At 51.9% G+C, this 19830-nt stretch overlaps 1 protein-coding gene across 1 annotated transcript; it reads left to right on the top strand.

Annotated features, from left to right (window-relative positions):
• The first annotated feature begins 14030 nt into the window (after positions 1-14030).
• Positions 14031-19331, top strand: LOC143219342 (uncharacterized). The gene has a single exon (XM_076445345.1). It carries the CDS (start codon positions 14031-14033, stop codon positions 19329-19331), a length of 5301 nt encoding a protein of 1766 aa, XP_076301460.1.
• Positions 19332-19830: the final 499 nt, after the last annotated feature.

Below are 19830 nucleotides of genomic sequence, written 5' to 3'. Positions count from 1 at the left end.
GTGAGAGAACTGCGTAAACAGTTAATTGAAGCTGAACGGGAGATAGAGCAAAGGAACAAGAATGGGCCGAAATCCTCGCGGGAGGACCGCCCCGGTTCCGCTTCAGATTCCCCCCGATACTCGCGCTCTAGATCGGAAACGCGGAATAGATCAGTCCGTTTCGAGTATGCGAACGCGGTAGCAACCACCAGCGGGGACGAGACGGGAGATTCGGACGCGAGTTCATTTAAATCTGCCGGGGGGAGCTCGAGATCTGGGTCGGGAACTCGCGAACCCAAGGCGGCGCTAAGGAAGAGTGTTCCACAAGCCACGCCGAAGGGAAGCGAAAAATCCCGATCCGGAAAAACATCACGGGACCCCTCGCGTGAGCCCCGCCCTCGCGCGGCGGAGATGACCGCAGCCGTAACAACAGGCCAATGGGACTCGCACGATAAACAGCGTGCGAACGGAGGGATTCGGCTGCAATGTTGGAATTGCCGTAAGACCGGTCACCTCTCACGCCATTGCCGAGAAGAACGTCGGTTATATTGTTACGGTTGCGGGGCGGGAGGGGTCACGATGAAACGTTGCCAAAGGTGTCGACCGCGATCGGGAAACGACAGGGGGAGTCAATCGGAGCGGCCGGAGAGACTCCACCCGAATTGATATCGGCCCGCGTAGCAACTGTCGGGGACAAATACCGCCCTCCTTTGCTAACCGTAGACGCATTTATCGGCAAAATGGCCACGCACGCCCTAATCGATTCGGGGTCGTCCCTGACATTTATTAGTCGGGACGTTCTCGGTAAAGTTAAGGGCACTAGTATCGAGCTCATTAAAGCTGGAAAACCGTGCTATTTCCTTCTTGCCACGGGGGCTTTAGATCGTGCCGAAGACGAGGCACATTTTCAGTTAAGAATAGGCGAAGAGAGACGCGTGATAGCCGCGAAGGTCCTAGACAATCTCGTGACCCCCCTACTGCTAGGTACGGATTCGATAGCGAAGTTCGGCATAGTAGCGGAATACCATAACGCTGTCTGGTATTTCGCGTCGCGGCCCGGTGATAGGTTCCGTTTCGAAGACACCCCCCCTAGCGCGGTATGTTGTGGTCTGCAGATTTTAACGGACAGTGAAAAGAGTCGCTTAGACGCCTTCCTCGAGTCCACGTTGCCGGAATTCGACAAAATGACGGGAATAACGGACTTGATCAGCCACAGAATCGATGTGGGTGACCATCAACCTATTAAACAGCGATATTATGCCGTCTCCCCGAAAGTACAGGAGGCCATATACCAGGAAGTAGATAAACTACTGGCCGACGGCATAATAGAGCCATCGCAGAGTGCCTGGTAAAGCCCGATAGTGATGGTCAAGAAGGCCAATGGTACGTACCGCTTCTGTCTCGATTTTCGGAAAGTTAACGAGGTCTCGAGGAAAGACGCGTATCCGCTGCCGCTCATGACACAGATTCTCGACAAATTACGTTCGGCGAAATACATTTCGACAATCGACCTCAGTCAGGCGTATTTTCAAATTCCCCTGGAAGAGAAAAGCCGGGAAATAACAGCTTTCACGGTCCCGGGGAAGGGCCTATTCCATTTCCGCCGCATGCCGTACGGACTGTCAGGCGCGCCCGCAACTTTTCAGAGATTATTAGACCGATTGATAGGGCCGGAAATGGAGCCGCACGCGTTTTCGTATTTAGACGATATCATTATCGTCACCAAGACGTTCACGGAACATCTCGTGTGGCTCGATAGAGTGTTGAATAAGATCAAAAAGGCTGGTCTAATAATCAATGCGAAAAAGTGCGAGTTTTGCCGACAGGAAGTCCGGTACTTGGGCTTCGTGGTGAGCCGAGAGGGGCTAAAGGTAGATGCGGAGAAAGTGCAACCCGTATTATCGTTCCCTCCGCCGAAAACGGTGAAGCAGGTGCGACGTTTCCTTGGAATGGCTTCTTGGTATAGAAGATTCATCCCGGGATTCGCCACACTTGCCGAACCACTAAATGGCCTTTTACGGAAAGACCGCGCATGGGAATGGAAGGACGATCAACAAACCGCCTTCGAATCCCTTCGAGACGCGATAGCCTCAGCACCTACCCTCTCGTGCCCAAATTTCGAAGTCCCCTTCACAGTACAGACGGACGCAAGTACGGTGGGACTAGGCGCCGTATTAACGCAGGAGGTCGATGAAGTCGAAAGAGTTGTCGCGTTCGCGAGTAGATCTCTATCGGTACCGGAGAGAAAATATTCCGCCACGGAATTGGAATGCCTCGCGATCGTCTGGGCGGTAGAGAAGTTTCAACCCTACTTGGAGGGGTACGCGTTCACGGTGGTGACGGACCACAACAGCCTGCGCTGGCTTAGAACGTTGAAGAACCCAACGGGTAGGTTAGCACGGTGGGCCCTGCAGCTAATGGAATACGATTTTAAAGTGGTATATCGGCAGGGCGCCCTGAATAAAGTGCCGGATGCACTATCGCGAGCATTCGAGGGGGAGGGGGTCGAAGAAAACGGGACACACGTTGTGGCAACAATACGAGCGAATTGGTACGAGGGGAAGTTCGCGGAAGTAGAGCGGAACCCGAATAAAAATAAGGACTGGTCCATTCGGGACGGGGAACTATTTTGCCGCCGTACCGATCCCCTCATCGCGGAAACACTGGGGTCAGATGGGGGTGAATGGAAACTGGTGATACCGGAGGATCGCAGAACCGAGATCCTGCAAGAGGCGCATGACAATCCGCAGGCAGGGCATCTGGGCGTCGAAAAGACGTACCAGCGTATCGCGTCCCGCTATTACTGGCCTGGCATGTACAGGACAGTGGTCGAATACGTGAGACGCTGTAATACCTGTCAACTCACGAAAGTGGAGCAAGCACTTCCACCGGGGTTGATGGGTCGGCGCCGTGTTGACACGCCATGGTCAGTGGTAGCAGCGGACATAATGGGCCCGTTTCCGCCTAGCAGGACCGGCAATGTTTACCTCCTGGTGATCCAGGATCTATTCACGAAATGGATTGAGTGTACCCCGCTCCGAAAAGCGACCGGCCAAAAGATTGCCGAGGCACTCGAGGCGTTAATCTTCTCGCGTTGGGGGACTCCGGACGTCCTATTAACGGATAACGGTACGGAGTTCGCCAACAAAAGTATTCGGGAGCTCGCGGAAGAGTACGGGATCCGACTCACTACGACCCCTCCGTACCATCCGCAGTCCAATCCGATAGAGCGCGTTAATCGAATTCTGAAAACGATGATCGTAGCATATATTGGTAGGGATCACCGAGATTGGGACCTTAATTTACCGCAGTTCAGATTCGCATATAATACCGCGCACCATTCCGTGCTACAGGCCTCTCCCGCGTTTCTGAATTTCGGGCGAGAGCCACGACCGGCGAAGTGCGTAAGGGCAAGCGTGGACCCACCTGTCGACCTCGAGGTGACCTCCAACGACACGTGGAAGAAAAGAGTGTCACAGTTGCCGTCGCTAAGGCACTGGATGTTGGAGAACCTCGAGGACGCGTATAAGAGACAGGCGCACTATTATAATTTGCGGCGTAGGGATAAAGAATTTAATGTCGGGGATAGGGTAATGAAGCGACAGCGAGTACTCTCCTCGGCGGCAAATTATGTGGCGGCAAAACTAGTGCCGAAATTTATCGGTCCCGTCACGGTCACGCAGAAGTTATCGCCGGGGGTGTACGTCCTAACCGCGGAGGACGGACGCAGCCTCGGCAAAGCCCACATAGAGGATCTCAAGCCATACTTCCCCCCACAGCCACCAACGAACACCAATTGATATCGTAGGATCTTCCCGTTTCACAGATTACCGTCCTGTCCACTAGAAAAAAAAAAAAGGAAACACGATGGAGGACCAGTCATGGGTGGATGCCTGGATGAAAGCATTATTGGGGCTCCCGAGTGGGGAAACAATTACCACCCCCGAAGAAGACTCCGCGGAAGAAACGCGGCACCAAATTGAAGATCCTGCCGAGGAACGGAAGGAAGGGGAAGAGGAGCCACCAGGCGTCCAACAGGAGGACGAAGGGGACGCGGAGCAGACGGACGAAATAATTCGCCTAGGCCTCCTGGCGGCATTGCGGGCGTTATACCCGTCGGCCACGACCTCGGGGGAGGAGGAGCCCGACCGGGAAGAAGCAGAGGTACCGGGGGGCACGTCAGAAGAACCCCCCCCATTAGGCTCACCGGTCCCAACATCACAACTCCGGGAGGAGCAAATGGGGGTGATACTGGCCTGGGCACAGGCCTTCGGCAGGGGAGGACCCCGCGGACGGGAAAGGTGGGCTAAAATATTCAACCCGGACTCAAGCTTTAGACCGGTCCCAGCAGCTCAGGTCAAGCCGGGCCCGAGTCCGACGTCCTTACCAACGGCCGTCGTACCGCCAGCAGCAGGAGGAAGAAGCCAGAACCGGCAACACGAAAACGTGGAGGCAAGGATGCGGCGCATCCAAGAGCAACAGCGCCGAACGGCTGAGGTACTGGCCCCGGGAGGACAGGAGGAAGTACCTCGAAGGCCAAACGGAGGCAGGCAAGAGGAAAGGGCGATCCCGGCGGGCGGACCCAGGTGGCGGGGAGCCGCGAAGAAGAAGCGCGGGTGCGAAGTGGAATTCGGCTGTTGGCGATGCCACAGCATGGAACACACCCATCATGAGTGCCGCAAGCCACAGAGATGGGATTATTGCTTCCGGTGTGGGCGACCGTTTTACACGGTTAAGACGTGCCCCGAATGCAAGGATACATGGAGAACGGGGGGGCCACGGCATGACCGGGGGCCTAAATGGTAGGCGGTCACCCACCACCGGACTGAGGGCTGCAATATCGCCGACAGCCGAAGAGGAGAGGAGAAAAAGAAATAAGACTGTAAGAGCTAATCAGAAAGAAGACCAAAGATAAAGTATTTATTTTAGTTTCGTGTGTGGGAAACCTTGCCGCGCCAACAGGCACGTAAAAGTTAGATTATTTTTTTTTTGAAGGTCCCACACAATTTTTTTTTTGCCGCACCTAAGCGTGCTTTAATGTTCCTCTTTGCCGCGCCAAGGCGCATAATAAAAACGTTTAATAATAAGGGAGGATAGTCGCTTCATTCACCCCCACCCCGTCGTCGTCAAGCGTCCGGGCCAAGCGGGGCCCGGCAAAAGCGTAAGTTTCGTTTCAGATGCGTGCCGGCGGTGTGAGCAGGCCTCGTCAACAGGAAAGAAGTAAGGAGGTTAAGATTGCAGGTACTTGTCTGGGACTGGTGTTGTCGGGTTCGTACATGTCTCTAGGTTGGTTTTGGGGTACACCACGGAACTCTGAGGATGATCGATCGTCACCGAGCCCACGAATGAAATGACCGGTAACTGCCAAGCGGTGTGCCCCGGTCTCCTTTAGGGGGGGAGGAGTTGTGACGTGGCAGCTTTGCCGACGTCTGTCCGAACCCTTTTAACCGAGACCGGGTCACTCGCAAGCCGATACGAATCGAAGCGAGCGTAGCGATCGATCTCCCTGGAGACAACCGGCCTCCAGCGGCGGAAAATTTATCGCATTTGAATGTCGCGCCGCTGGGCGCGACACGGAGTTTCAGGACCTGCTCCCTTGCAAGGGGAGCCGACACCTATCCGCAGCTGCTAATTGGCGAAAGCCATTACGGGAAGACGCCCGGCCGACCTATCACGTAACGGCGCGAATGAAGAAGACAGCGGGGATTGGACCGAGCTCGGATTCACCAACCCGGAGATGCCGACGAGGAAATGATGTCGAAGGGACGTTCAGCCGCCCAACCTTGCCGACTCTCACCCGGGAGAAGCCACGAGAGCTCACCTGGAATAGCTCGGGTCCATCCCCTCGCCCTCGCAGCGTTATCGGACGCGGCCCCGAGAAAATGAACAATTGTCGGAGGCACGGGTCCGAATTCCCTGAATTCGGCCCTGTAGCGAGGAGCCACGCGATAGGTCCGGCCGTCGTAGCAGCGAGGATAGATGAGGAAGTAGTGGGGGACGCCCCGTTTCCGCGTTCCGAGCCGACGCGAAGTGTGTCACTAGGACGAAGGACACAGTGACACGCGCACGTGTTTTGAAACCGCGTTGATCATAGCAAAGTACTGTGCTACGACCGCCATTGTCGAGCTTGAGCCGTGCCGTTTGGTAAGTACCGGTCATAATACTGCGACTAAAGTTCTGTGATTGCTCGTGTTGGCTCGGGACGTCTTTTGGAAGGTTCTCGAACCTATTTGCGCGGGCTAAGTGCTTCGGCGCGTCCGGGGTCCGAGACAGGTGTTCTCGAGCCGGCGCCGAAGCAGTGTGTCGTAGCGATCCCGAGTGGTTTTGCGGGACGTACGAATTTCGGTTGCGGCCCTTTAGAGTCACGATCCTCGGAAGTTCCACGGTGGGACGACGCGACGCGCCCGCTTCGATCTCGCTACGTGTTTGCCGCCTTCGCCTAGTCTCTTCGTATTGTGACGCGTATTCTATCGGGACTCGGCGGAAATCGTGCCTTTCCAGGCTTGTAATAATCACGCGGAATCCTGTGACCGCCGAGTCCGACGCGAACCGGGAACATTACGCGCGATTGACCGAACAACCGTCAGATAGTATCGAGATCGCGCCGGCAGCCATCTTGGTTGCCGCCGGCTCGTGCCGGTGGCCTGTCATCGCTAGTTTCCGAGAAAATAAACCATCTTTGTCTGCCGTAAAACGTCTCGGTTCATTCTTTCCCTGTGAGAAACGTTCCCGTCGCGGGGAATGCCCCGTCCTTACTCCCACGTGAAATCCTGGATCCTTCTATCGCTATCCCAGGTCGCGCAATCCTCGCGTGTTCGGAAGAGTGATCTCTCGAGTTTGAATGCCGATTGCTTTCGTGTGGCACGTTCACGTGCCTGGCGCCCGTAGGTTCCATTTCGGACACTCGAGAGCGAACGATTTCGAATACGCGGGTGATTGTTTGTCCCGGGAGGACCACGTTTCGCGCGACCGAGCGTGGCCCGGCCGTTAGGCCATAATTTCCCGAGTCCGGTCACCGATTCTGTCGAGAAACGGTGAACGGCGTGACACTGCATACCGCCGTTTCGTGAAACTGTGTGTTCATAACTGGCACTGGGAGGATCGCAGTGCCACCACTGCGAGGAGGCCCAGGACTCTGCGCGGCATACGCTGGGAGAATGTCCTGCGTGGTCGGCGCCGCGCAGAGTCCTAAGGGGCGTTATTGGGATGGACCTCTCGTTGTCGGTCGTGGTCGACTACATGATCGGCAGCGAGAGGTCAAGAGCAGCGTTTGCCTCCTTCTGCGAGATTGTGATAACGCAGAAGGAGGCAGCGGAGAGGGAGAGGGAAGCCGACCACTCTCCGCCAGGAGGCTAGCATCGGCGGGGCAACCCCGACGAGGCCGACGGCCCCCCGGTAAGGGGCCGCAGACGTAATGGCGGCGGTGGGAATACTTAGTACTTCCACCGCCGTCAAGGGGGGCTGGCCGTTAAGGCGCCCCCGAGGTTGGCAGGTCGCGGGGGCGAGGTGGAGCAATAATCCCCTCCCCCCTCTACAAAGATGCGACCTGCCGGTCGACCCCCGTCCTTTTATTGTATAATATTTCATTTTATTCTATATATATATATTTTATATTCTATATTATAAATTTCATCTTTATCTTTTATTCCCCTTTATTTTGCCCCCCTTCCTATGTTTGTTGTGGTTTGTCCATTGTATTTATTTACTTATTATTATTTGTTTATTTATTGACTTTTATTTGATCTATTTTATCTATACACGTTTTCATTTATAGATTTTATCCTTTATTTTATCATATTTTTAAGTTTTATGCGGGTCGACCAGGGGGGTGGGACGGGGGGAGGGGACAGACGCTAGCCGGAACTCGCCTCTGTCCGCTCCTTGTCGCGTGCGGAAGAAAATACAATGCAGCGTGTACGAGTATTTGCACATGTATAAAAATCGGATGCCGCGGTAACAAAAATTCTAAATTATACAGCACAAGTTGCAGCAATGCATGCGCATAAGTTAAATTACCTGCATACCGCCGTTTCCTCAAACTGTGTGTTCATAACTGGCACTGGGAGGATCGCAGTGCCACCACTGCGAGGAGGCCCAGGACTCTGCGCGCCATACGCTGGAAGAATGTCCAGCGTGGTCTTCGCCGCGCAGAGACCTAAGGGGCGTTATTGGGATGGACCTCTCGTTGCCGGTCGTGGTCGACCACATGATCGGCAGCGAGAGGTCAAGAGCAGCGTTTGCCTCCTTCTGCGGGATTGTGATAACGCAGAAGGAGGCAGCGGAGAGGGAGAGGGAAGCCGACCACTCTCCGCCAGGAGGCTAGCATCGGCGGGGCAACCCCGACGAGGCCGACGGCCCCCCGGTAAGGGGCCGCAGACGTAATGGCGGCGGTGGGAATACTTAGTACTTCCACCGCCGTCAAGGGGGGCTGGCCGTTAAGGCGCCCCCGAGGTTGGCTGGTCGCGCGGGGCGAGGTGGAGCAATAATCCCCTCCCCCCCTCTACAAAGATGCGACCTGCCGGTCGACCCCCGTCCTTTTATTTTATAATATTTCATTTTATTCTATATATATTTTATATTCTATATTATAAATTTCATCTTTATCTTTTATTCCCCTTTATTTTGCCCCCCTTCTTATGTTTGTTGTGGTTTGTCCATTGTATTTATTTACTTATTATTATTTATTTATTTATTGACTTTTATTTGATCTATTTTATCTATACACGTTTTCATTTATAGATTTTATCTTTTATTTTATCATATTTTTAAGTTTTATGCGGGTCGACCAGGGGGGTGGGACGGGGGAGGGGACAGACGCTAGCCGGAACTCGCCTCTGTCCCCTCCTTGTCGCGTGCGGAAGAAAATACAATGCAGCGTGTACGAGTATTTGCACATGTATAAAAATCGGATGCCGCGGTAACAAAAATTCTAAATTATACAGCACAAGTTGCAGCAATGCATGCGCATAAGTTAAATTACCTGCATACCGCCGTTTCCTCAAACTGTGTGTTCATAACTGGCACTGGGAGGATCGCAGTGCCACCACTGCGAGGAGGCCCAGGACTCTGCGCGCCATACGCTGGAAGAATGTCCAGCGTGGTCGGCGCCGCGCAGAGACCTAAGGGGCGTTATTGGGATGGACCTCTCGTTGCCGGTCGTGGTCGACCACATGATCGGCAGCGAGAGGTCAAGAGCAGCGTTTGCCTCCTTCTGCGAGATTGTGATAACACAGAAGGAGGCAGCGGAGAGGGAGAGGGAAGCCGACCACTTTCCGCCAGGAGGCTAGCATCGGCGGGGCAACCCCGACGAGGCCGACGGCCCCCCGGTAAGGGGCCGCAGACGTAATGGCGGCGGTGGGAATACTTAGTACTTCCACCGCCGCCAAGGGGGGCTGGCTGTTAAGGCGCCCCCGAGGTGGGCAGGTCGCGGGGGGCGAGGTGGAGCAATAATCCCCCCCCTCTACAAAGATGCGACCTGCCGGTCGACCCCCTCCTTTCATTTTATAATATTTCGTTTTATACTATATATATTTTATATTCTATATTATAAATTTCATCTTTATCTTTTATTCCCCATTATTTTGCCCCCCCTTCTTATGTTTGTTGTGGTTTGTCCATTGTATTTATTTACTTATTATTATTTATTTATTTATTGACTTTTATTTTATCTATTTTATCTATACACGTTTTCATTTATTGATTTTATCTTCTATTTTATCTTATTTTTAAGTTTTATGCGGGTCGACCAGGGGGGTGGGACGGGGGGAGGGGACAGACGCTAGCCGGAACTCGCCTCTGTCCCCTCCTTGTCGCGTGCGGAAGAAAATACAATGCTGCGTGTACGAGTATTTGCACATGTATAAAAATCGGATGCCGCGGTAACAAAAATTCTAAATTATACAGCACAAGTTGCAGCAATGCATGCGCATAAGTTAAATTACCTGCATACCGCCGTTTCCTCAAACTGTGTGTTCATAACTGGCACTGGGAGGATCGCAGTGCCACCACTGCGAGGAGGCCCAGGACTCTGCGCGCCATACGCTGGAAGAATGTCCAGCGTGGTCTTCGCCGCGCAGAGACCTAAGGGGCGTTATTGGGATGGACCTCTCGTTGCCGGTCGTGGTCGACCACATGATCGGCAGCGAGAGGTCAAGAGCAGCGTTTGCCTCCTTCTGCGGGATTGTGATAACGCAGAAGGAGGCAGCGGAGAGGGAGAGGGAAGCCGACCACTCTCCGCCAGGAGGCTAGCATCGGCGGGGCAACCCCGACGAGGCCGACGGCCCCCCGGTAAGGGGCCGCAGACGTAATGGCGGCGGTGGGAATACTTAGTACTTCCACCGCCGTCAAGGGGGGCTGGCCGTTAAGGCGCCCCCGAGGTTGGCTGGTCGCGCGGGGCGAGGTGGAGCAATAATCCCCTCCCCCCCTCTACAAAGATGCGACCTGCCGGTCGACCCCCGTCCTTTTATTTTATAATATTTCATTTTATTCTATATATATTTTATATTCTATATTATAAATTTCATCTTTATCTTTTATTCCCCTTTATTTTGCCCCCCTTCTTATGTTTGTTGTGGTTTGTCCATTGTATTTATTTACTTATTATTATTTATTTATTTATTGACTTTTATTTGATCTATTTTATCTATACACGTTTTCATTTATAGATTTTATCTTTTATTTTATCATATTTTTAAGTTTTATGCGGGTCGACCAGGGGGGTGGGACGGGGGAGGGGACAGACGCTAGCCGGAACTCGCCTCTGTCCCCTCCTTGTCGCGTGCGGAAGAAAATACAATGCAGCGTGTACGAGTATTTGCACATGTATAAAAATCGGATGCCGCGGTAACAAAAATTCTAAATTATACAGCACAAGTTGCAGCAATGCATGCGCATAAGTTAAATTACCTGCATACCGCCGTTTCCTCAAACTGTGTGTTCATAACTGGCACTGGGAGGATCGCAGTGCCACCACTGCGAGGAGGCCCAGGACTCTGCGCGCCATACGCTGGAAGAATGTCCAGCGTGGTCGGCGCCGCGCAGAGACCTAAGGGGCGTTATTGGGATGGACCTCTCGTTGCCGGTCGTGGTCGACCACATGATCGGCAGCGAGAGGTCAAGAGCAGCGTTTGCCTCCTTCTGCGAGATTGTGATAACACAGAAGGAGGCAGCGGAGAGGGAGAGGGAAGCCGACCACTTTCCGCCAGGAGGCTAGCATCGGCGGGGCAACCCCGACGAGGCCGACGGCCCCCCGGTAAGGGGCCGCAGACGTAATGGCGGCGGTGGGAATACTTAGTACTTCCACCGCCGCCAAGGGGGGCTGGCTGTTAAGGCGCCCCCGAGGTGGGCAGGTCGCGGGGGGCGAGGTGGAGCAATAATCCCCCCCCTCTACAAAGATGCGACCTGCCGGTCGACCCCCTCCTTTCATTTTATAATATTTCGTTTTATACTATATATATTTTATATTCTATATTATAAATTTCATCTTTATCTTTTATTCCCCATTATTTTGCCCCCCCTTCTTATGTTTGTTGTGGTTTGTCCATTGTATTTATTTACTTATTATTATTTATTTATTTATTGACTTTTATTTTATCTATTTTATCTATACACGTTTTCATTTATTGATTTTATCTTCTATTTTATCTTATTTTTAAGTTTTATGCGGGTCGACCAGGGGGGTGGGACGGGGGGAGGGGACAGACGCTAGCCGGAACTCGCCTCTGTCCCCTCCTTGTCGCGTGCGGAAGAAAATACAATGCAGCGTGTACGAGTATTTGCACATGTATAAAAATCGGATGGCGCGGTAACAAAAATTCTAAATTATACAGCACAAGTTGCAGCAATGCATGCGCATAAGTTAAATTACCTGCATACCGCCGTTTCCACAAACTGTGTGTTCATATCTGGCACTGGGAGGATCGCAGTGCCACCATTGTGAGGAGGCCCAGGACTCTGAGTGGCATACGCTGGAAGAATGTCCAGCGTGGTCGGCGCCGCGCAGAGACCTAAGGGGCGTTATTGGGATGGACCTCTCGTTGCCGGTCGTGGTCGACCACATGATCGGCAGCGAGAGGTCAAGAGCAGCGTTTGCCTCCTTCTGCGAGATTATAATAACGCAGAAGGAGGCAGCGGAGAGGGAGAGGGAAGCCGACCCCCTCTCCGCCAGGAGGCTAGCATCGGCGGGGCAACCCCGACGAGGCCGACGGCCCCCCGGTAAGGGGCCGCAGACGTAATGGCGGCGGTGGGAATACTTAGTACTTCCACCGCCGCCAAGGGGGGCAGGCTGTTCAGGCGCCCCCGAGGCGGGCAGGTCGCGGCGGGCGAGGTGGAGCAATAATCCCCTCCCCCCCTCTACAAAGATGCGACCTGCCGGTCGACCCCCGTCCTTTTATTTTATAATATTTCATTTTATTCTATATATATTTTATGTTCTATATTATAAAGTTCATCTTTATCTTTTATTCCCCTTTATTTTGCCCCCCCCCTTCTTGTGTTTGTTGTGGTTTGTCCATTGTATTTATTTACTTATTATTATTTATTTATTTATAGACTTTTATTTGATCTATTTTATCTATACACGTTTTCATTTATAGATTTTATCGTTTATGTTATCATATTTTCAAGATTTATGCGGGTCGACCAGGGGGGTGGGACGGGGGGATGGGACAGACGCTAGCCGGACCTCGCCTCTGTCCCCTCCTTGTCGCGTGCGGAAGAAAATACAATGCAGCGTGTACGAGTATTTGCACATGTATAAAAATCGGATGGCGCGGTAACAAAAATTCTAAATTATACAGCACAAGTTGCAGCAATGCATGCGCATAAGTTAAATTACCTGCATACCGCCGTTTCGTGAAACTGTGTGTTCATAACTGGCACTGGGAGGATCGCAGTGCCACCACTGCGAGGAGGCCCAAGACTATGCGCGGCATACGCTGGGAGAATGTCCTGCGTGGTCGGCGCCGCGCCGAGTCCTAAGGGGCATTATTGGGATGGACCTCTCGTTGCCGGTCGTGGTCGACCACATGATCGGCAGCGAGAGGTCAAGAGCAGCGTTTGCTTCCTTCTGCGAGATCGTGATAACGCAGAAGGAGGCAGCGGAGAGGGAGAGGGAAGCCGACCCCCTCTCCGCCAGGAGGCTAGCATCGGCGGGGCAACCCCGACGAGGCCGATGGTCCCCCGGTAAGGGGCCGCAGACGTAATGGCGGCGGTGGGAATACTTAGTACTTCCACCGCCGCCAAGTGGGGCTGGCTGTTAAGGCGCCCCCGAGGTGGGCAGGTCGCGGCGGGCGAGGTGGAGCAATAATCACTTCCCCCCTCTACAAAGATGCGACCTGCCGGTCAACCCCCCTCCTTTTATTTTATAATATTTCATTTTATTCTATATATATTTCATATTCTATATTATAAATTTCATCTTTATCTTTTATTCCCCTTTATTTTGCCCCCCTTCTTATGTTTGTTGTGGTTTGTCCATTGTTGTTTAGGATTCGAATGTTTCCCGCGACTGGTGATCCCGCTAATGTCATCACGATACGACATCGCGGGAGCGCTACACGGGATCGCGACGAGATTGCGTGTCGACCGCACATCTCCATAATATTTAGCTAATTGTCTTCGAGACAAAGGACCACGACCCGCACTTGATCGCGCTCATCGCAAAACTGTACATATTACGTGCCGATCGCCTCGTGGTTAACACCAGCTGTTGAATTCCGCTTTTCTTATAACGCACGCGTTTATTGCGTTAAAACTGCCGACTGGAGTAACGATTGCTTAATTGAAAATAAAGAGACCGCTCGAGTTTGAGTGCTTTGTGACTTGATTCCTTCGCGTTTACTCGTCGACCACACCGTATATCCTCGTCAGGATAGTTCCGGATATCCTCCTGACCATTCCGGTCAAAACATATTGGTCCTTCGAGCCGGATTGCGGTGAATTACGAGTGAAAACGAGGAATTTATAAAGATTCGTTCCACGTGCAAGAACGGTTGGGTGCTCCAGTTTTAAATTGAAGGTCGAAACAATACACGTCGCCAAAGGCTATCACAATGGCAGACCTCAAGGCGTTGCTTCGACAACAAATAGATGCCTCTCGTGTTGTTGAGCGTGCCCTCGACAATTTTAAAAGGATCGGCAAAAACAATTTAACTGCCGCTACGGTTCGCAATAGAATGGCAAAATTGAACGAGTCTTTTGCCGAATGCAAACTGCTACATAAGGAAATAGCCACTGTGGTCAAGGAGGATGAGCGGTCCAAGCTGGAATATTTCACCAAGGATCGTTTCACGGACTTGCACGAAATTTACGTGGTAACATCCGACTTTATGGCGGACGCGCTCTCCCAATTGAAGACAACAGACCAGGAGCAGCCCGCTGCCGGAAGTGCCGTCACAGAATCGGATGAGCAGTTAGGAGCCGACGGGAATCGCCTACCTGAGATGAACCTCCCGCACTTTTCGGGAGCCATCAGTGAGTGGGAGAGTTTCCGCGATCGCTTCCAAGCCATGATCGTCAAACGTCGAGGTCTGTCAAATGTATCCCGCTTTCAATATTTATTGTCGTGCGTAACGGGGGAGGCGAGCGATCTCGTCACGAATATCGCGATCACCGATGCCGGATTCACTGCCGCGTGGAGTATTCTTGTCGAAACGTATGAGAATTCGCGATTATTAGTAGCAGCCCATTTAAATACTTTGTATGACCTTCCACAAGTTCGTTCAGAGTCGGCCGAGCAACTTCAAAGCCTTCGCAACAAAGCCACTCTAACAATTAACGCTTTAAAAATTCTCGAACGTCCGGTTGCCGAGTGGGATGACTTGCTTGTTTTCTTTGTCACGAAAAAACTAGATTCTCGGTCACGGAAGGCTTGGGAGTTACATCTAGGTAATACTTCACAATGCCCGAAATTTAGTGAACTTGACACGTTTTTAAAATCTCGAGTGCGCGCGTTACGAACTATCGAGCAGTCCATATCGGAAGAAGCATCGGGCACTCTTGCGAATTCTGGAGCAAAATCGAATCGTGTTCGTGCCACGTCTTTACATGGCGCCGCGGTTGCAAAGAGTGTGTGCGAATTATGCAAAGCGCATCATACGCTCGGACAATGCTCCTCCTTCAAGAGCAAATCTGCCGCACAACGATTCGATTTCGTGAAGGAAACGAACCGATGCGTCAATTGCTTAAGTCCGCATCATGCAACCAGAAAATGTACCAGTTCGTATAATTGTACCATTTGTAATAAGCGACATCATACCCTGCTACACTTCAACGACGCACCTTCGAGTAATACCACGTCACGAACCAAATCGGTAGACCATAACGTCACCACTCTCGTCGCGTCGTGCTCCGTTCCTCGAATCACCGCATCGCAACAAGTATTGCTCGCGACGGCATGGATCGAACTGCGATCCTCATCGGGACGTTCCGAAAAAATTCGCGCCCTACTCGATCAGGGTTCGGTCGTATCAATAATTTCGGAAAACTTGGCTCAACGGTTACGACTTCCGCGTTCTCGCGTCGCAGTGAGTATTACCGGAATCGGAAATAATGCAGTTACATGTCGTTCGACAACAACATTTACCGTCGCGTCCTGCCAAACCGATGCAGTCTACTCCTTCACTGCCTACGTTTTGAGCTCCTTGTCAAACTACCTCCCTATTCGCGTAAATACCAACCCCCAGCTCTCGCACATTCGAGATCTGGCATTGGCGGACGAAAACCCTTTTAGTGCCGACCCAATAGAACTAATTATCGGTGCCGATCACTACGGATTGCTTCTATTGGATGGGTTACGAAAGGGAAAAGTGAATGAACCTACGGCTCAGAACACAACCTTAGGCTGGATTCTTTCCGGTCCCGTTCCATCGTCAGCGACCAGGGCTCCTGCCGCCTTCTCAACATTCCACTGTAACGTTTCCGCGAATTTAGATACCGAACTTCGACGATTTTGGGAAGTAGAGGAGTTGCCGAATGTCACGCGTCTCTCCCCCGCCGAGTTAAAATGTGAGGAGCATTTTCAACGTACGCATTCTCGAACTTCGACGGGACAATACGTTGTTCGATTGCCCTTTACCGAAGGGCCACCCATTAATATCGGACCTTCCCTTTCCGCGGCGACGACAATGTTTAAACGGCAGGAGAATCGTCTGCAGCGAAACCCGGAGCACTATGCGGAATACTCGAAATTCTTATCCGAATACGAGGCACTCGGACACATGGTCGAAATTACAGAATCGGCTCCGGTCCCGTCAAATCAAATCGTGTATGTTCCACATCACGCGGTCATTCGTGAGCAGAGCGCCACAACCCGTCTCCGAGTTGTTTTCAATGCATCTGCAAAAACGGGAAATGGTACTTCGTTAAACGATCACCTCTTGATCGGGCCCAAATTACAAACGGATTTATCCGCTGTCCTTCTACGATGGCGCCGTTATCAATATGTCTTTACAGCCGACATTGCAAAGATGTACCGGCAAATACGGGTCGATTCTAGAGACGTTGACTATCAACGGATTCTGTGGCGATCCTCTCCATCGGCTCCACTTCAACATTTCCGACTGTTGACCGTTACATACGGTACGGCTCCCGCACCCTTTCTCGCGTTGCGCGTGCTCCAACAACTCGCGCAGGACGAAGGATCGAAATATCCTCTCGCGACGTCAGTTCTTCGCGATCAAATTTACGTGGATGATTGCGTGTTCGGCGCAGACGATCCACATCTAGCGAGACAAATTCGCGACCAAGTCACTGCATTGTTAAGAGAAGGGGGGTTTACATTGCGAAAATGGGCCAGTAATGACTCTTCATTACTTGCCGATATTGATCCCACGGATCACGGTCTTGCCGTCAATAAGCCGCTGTCACCCGATGAGAATTTGAAGGTCCTCGGAATCACTTGGAATCTCGAGACCGATTCTTTTCGTTTTGAGGTCATAATTACTCCTGCTATTCCGAAAACGAAACGGGAGATCCTGTCGACTATCGCGCGATTTTATGATCCACTCGGATGGGTCGCTCCTGTCGTCATTGTAGCTAAAATTCTAATGCAACGCTTATGGTTGCAAAATTGCGATTGGGACGACGCAATCCCCACCGAGCTGTGCGAAACATGGACAACGTATTGTACCCAACTTCCGCTCCTCCGCTCTATGGTTTTACCGCGATGGACAGGACACGCCGCGCAAAATGGCCACGTAGAATTGCACGGTTTTGCGGACGCTTCTCAAAGCGCCTACGCAGCCGTAGTGTACTCTAGAGTTACTACGAAAAAGGGAAATATCGTCGTGTCTCTTCTCGCGGCGAAATCTAAAGTGGCTCCGCTCAAATCATTATCCATTCCACGACTTGAGCTATGCGGAGTGTTGCTTCTGGCTCGCTTGATGGCGTTTATACAAACATCGTTTGGGGACGTTCAATGCGAGGTGCATGGCTGGACCGATTCCACAATCACCCTCGCTTGGATAAGTCAACCGCCATCTCGCTGGAAGACGTTTGTCGCAAACCGAGTCGCGGACATTCAACAACTCTTGCCGCATTGTCAATGGCATCACGTGCAGTCCGAAGAAAATCCCGCCGACTGTGCCTCGCGCGGAATGAATGTACCGCAATTTTTGAACCACTCATTATGGTGGAATGGCCCAACGTGGCTTCACTTACCCCCGACCTCATGGCCTTGTGTCGCACCTTCTTTCGATGCTACAACTTCATTAGAAGAAAGGGCGCTAGCCGCCCTTCATGTGGCCCCCGCCCCACCTTCAGGGGATCTAGCTATGCGATTTTCCAGCTGGCCCAAACTACTTCGTGTAACAGCATATTTATTACGGTTTATCTCCAAACTCCGATCATCTCGTATTCGTACGAGATCAGTGTCCTTAAAAAAGGACAGGTATTCGGCGAAGTTCTCAGGTGCCAATGCATTGCTCCCGGGGGAGATTCAAAAAGCGCGGACGTTCTGGCTGAAGCACATTCAGCGAACGGTCCACCCAAATGAAGTACAACGTTTGACACAACGGCTTCCGATCTCGCGACAAAGCCCATTAATTTCGTTGAATCCGTATCTAGACGCGGACGGACTACTTCGCGTCGGTGGGCGGTTGAGCAATTCGGCATTGCCGGAAATTACCAAACACCCCATTATCCTCACCTCGCATCCTCTAGTATTGCTCCTGATTAACTATCTGCATTTAAAATTATTACATGCCGGTCCTCAATTGACGCTTGCACAATTGAGGCAAGAATTTTGGCTTCTCCGGGCACGTCCGACCGTGCGCAAAGTAATACATCAGTGCGTTCGATGCGCGCGAGAACGTGCGACCGTCCCGTCCGAGCTAATGGGAGATCTTCCGTCGGTGCGCGTCACTCGTGCCGAACGAGCGTTTTTACATTGCGGAGTAGATTATGCCGGCCCGATCCCGGTCCGAACAACCTCCGGACGCGGACATAAGTCAACGAAAGGATATATCGCATTGTTCATTTGTATGACAACTCGCGCCGTGCACATCGAACTTGTGGGGTCATACACCACCGCTGCGTTTTTGGCGTGTTACGATCGATTCAGCTCGCGTCGCGGTCTGCCAATCGCAATGTATAGCGACAACGGCACGAACTTTCAGGGTGCCGATAAAGAAATGACCGCTGCCTTTCGAGCCGCGACACGAGACACAACGTGGCGAAACAAACTCGCGACCGATCACGTCGCCTGGCATTTTATTCCCCCGTCCGCTCCGCATTTCGGCGGACTATGGGAAGCTGGGATTCGGAGTTTAAAATATCATTTCAAACGAGTAATTGGCGCGAACACGCTCACATTTGAAGAGCTGACCACAGTCTTATGCCAAATCGAAGCATGTATGAACTCCCGTCCGATCGCCCCGTCGTCGGACAATATCGACGATTACACCGTGCTCACGCCCGGTCACTTCCTTATCGGCACCGCGATTACTACAGTGCCGTCCGAGACTCTGTTGGATGTAAGTGATTCGCGACTGAGTCGGTGGCAATTATTGAAAAAATTGTATGAAAGCATTTGGAAAGCATGGTCCACTGACTACCTTCACGCGTTGCAACAACGCACGAAATGGCGTACCGCGACTCACCTCGCGACGGTGGGTCGAATCGTTCTACTTCGAAACGCCCTCGCGCCTCCATGCAAATGGGAACTTGCGCGGATCATTAAATGTCATCCCGGAACAGACGGTATTACACGCGTCGTGACTGTTAAAACCGCTAACTCGGAATACAAACGCCCGATCGTGAAGCTGTGCTTCCTTCCCGTTGAAATCAATGAGGAGCTTTCTCGCGAAACAAAAAATGTACCCGCGACGCAAACATGTAAAATGCCGACGAATTGAGAATTCTCCTCGCGCCACTACATTATTAAACTTGTCAATGTTTGTCACGGCGGGCGGTGATGCTTGTAATTTTCCTTAAGAATATAACATTATATGTCAATTGTTTACTCTTTAGTTTCGGATGCGAACATCCGAGGCGGGCGGTATGTTTAGGATTCGAATGTTTCCCGCGACTGGTGATCCCGCTAATGTCATCACGATACGACATCGCGGGAGCGCTACACGGGATCGCGACGAGATTGCGTGTCGACCGCACATCTCCATAATATTTAGCTAATTGTCTTCGAGACAAAGGACCACGACCCGCACTTGATCGTGAGACATCGTAACAGTTACACGCGCTCATCGCAAAACTGTACATATTACGTGCCGATCGCCTCGTGGTTAACACCAGCTGTTGAATTCCGCTTTTCTTATAACGCACGCGTTTATTGCGTTAAAACTGCCGACTGGAGTAACGATTGCTTAATTGAAAATAAAGAGACCGCTCGAGTTTGAG

Source organism: Lasioglossum baleicum, unplaced genomic scaffold, assembly GCF_051020765.1.
Source record: "Lasioglossum baleicum unplaced genomic scaffold, iyLasBale1 scaffold0024, whole genome shotgun sequence".
NCBI lineage: Eukaryota > Metazoa > Arthropoda > Insecta > Hymenoptera > Halictidae > Lasioglossum > Lasioglossum baleicum.
This window is presented reverse-complemented; position numbering and strand designations above follow the sequence as displayed.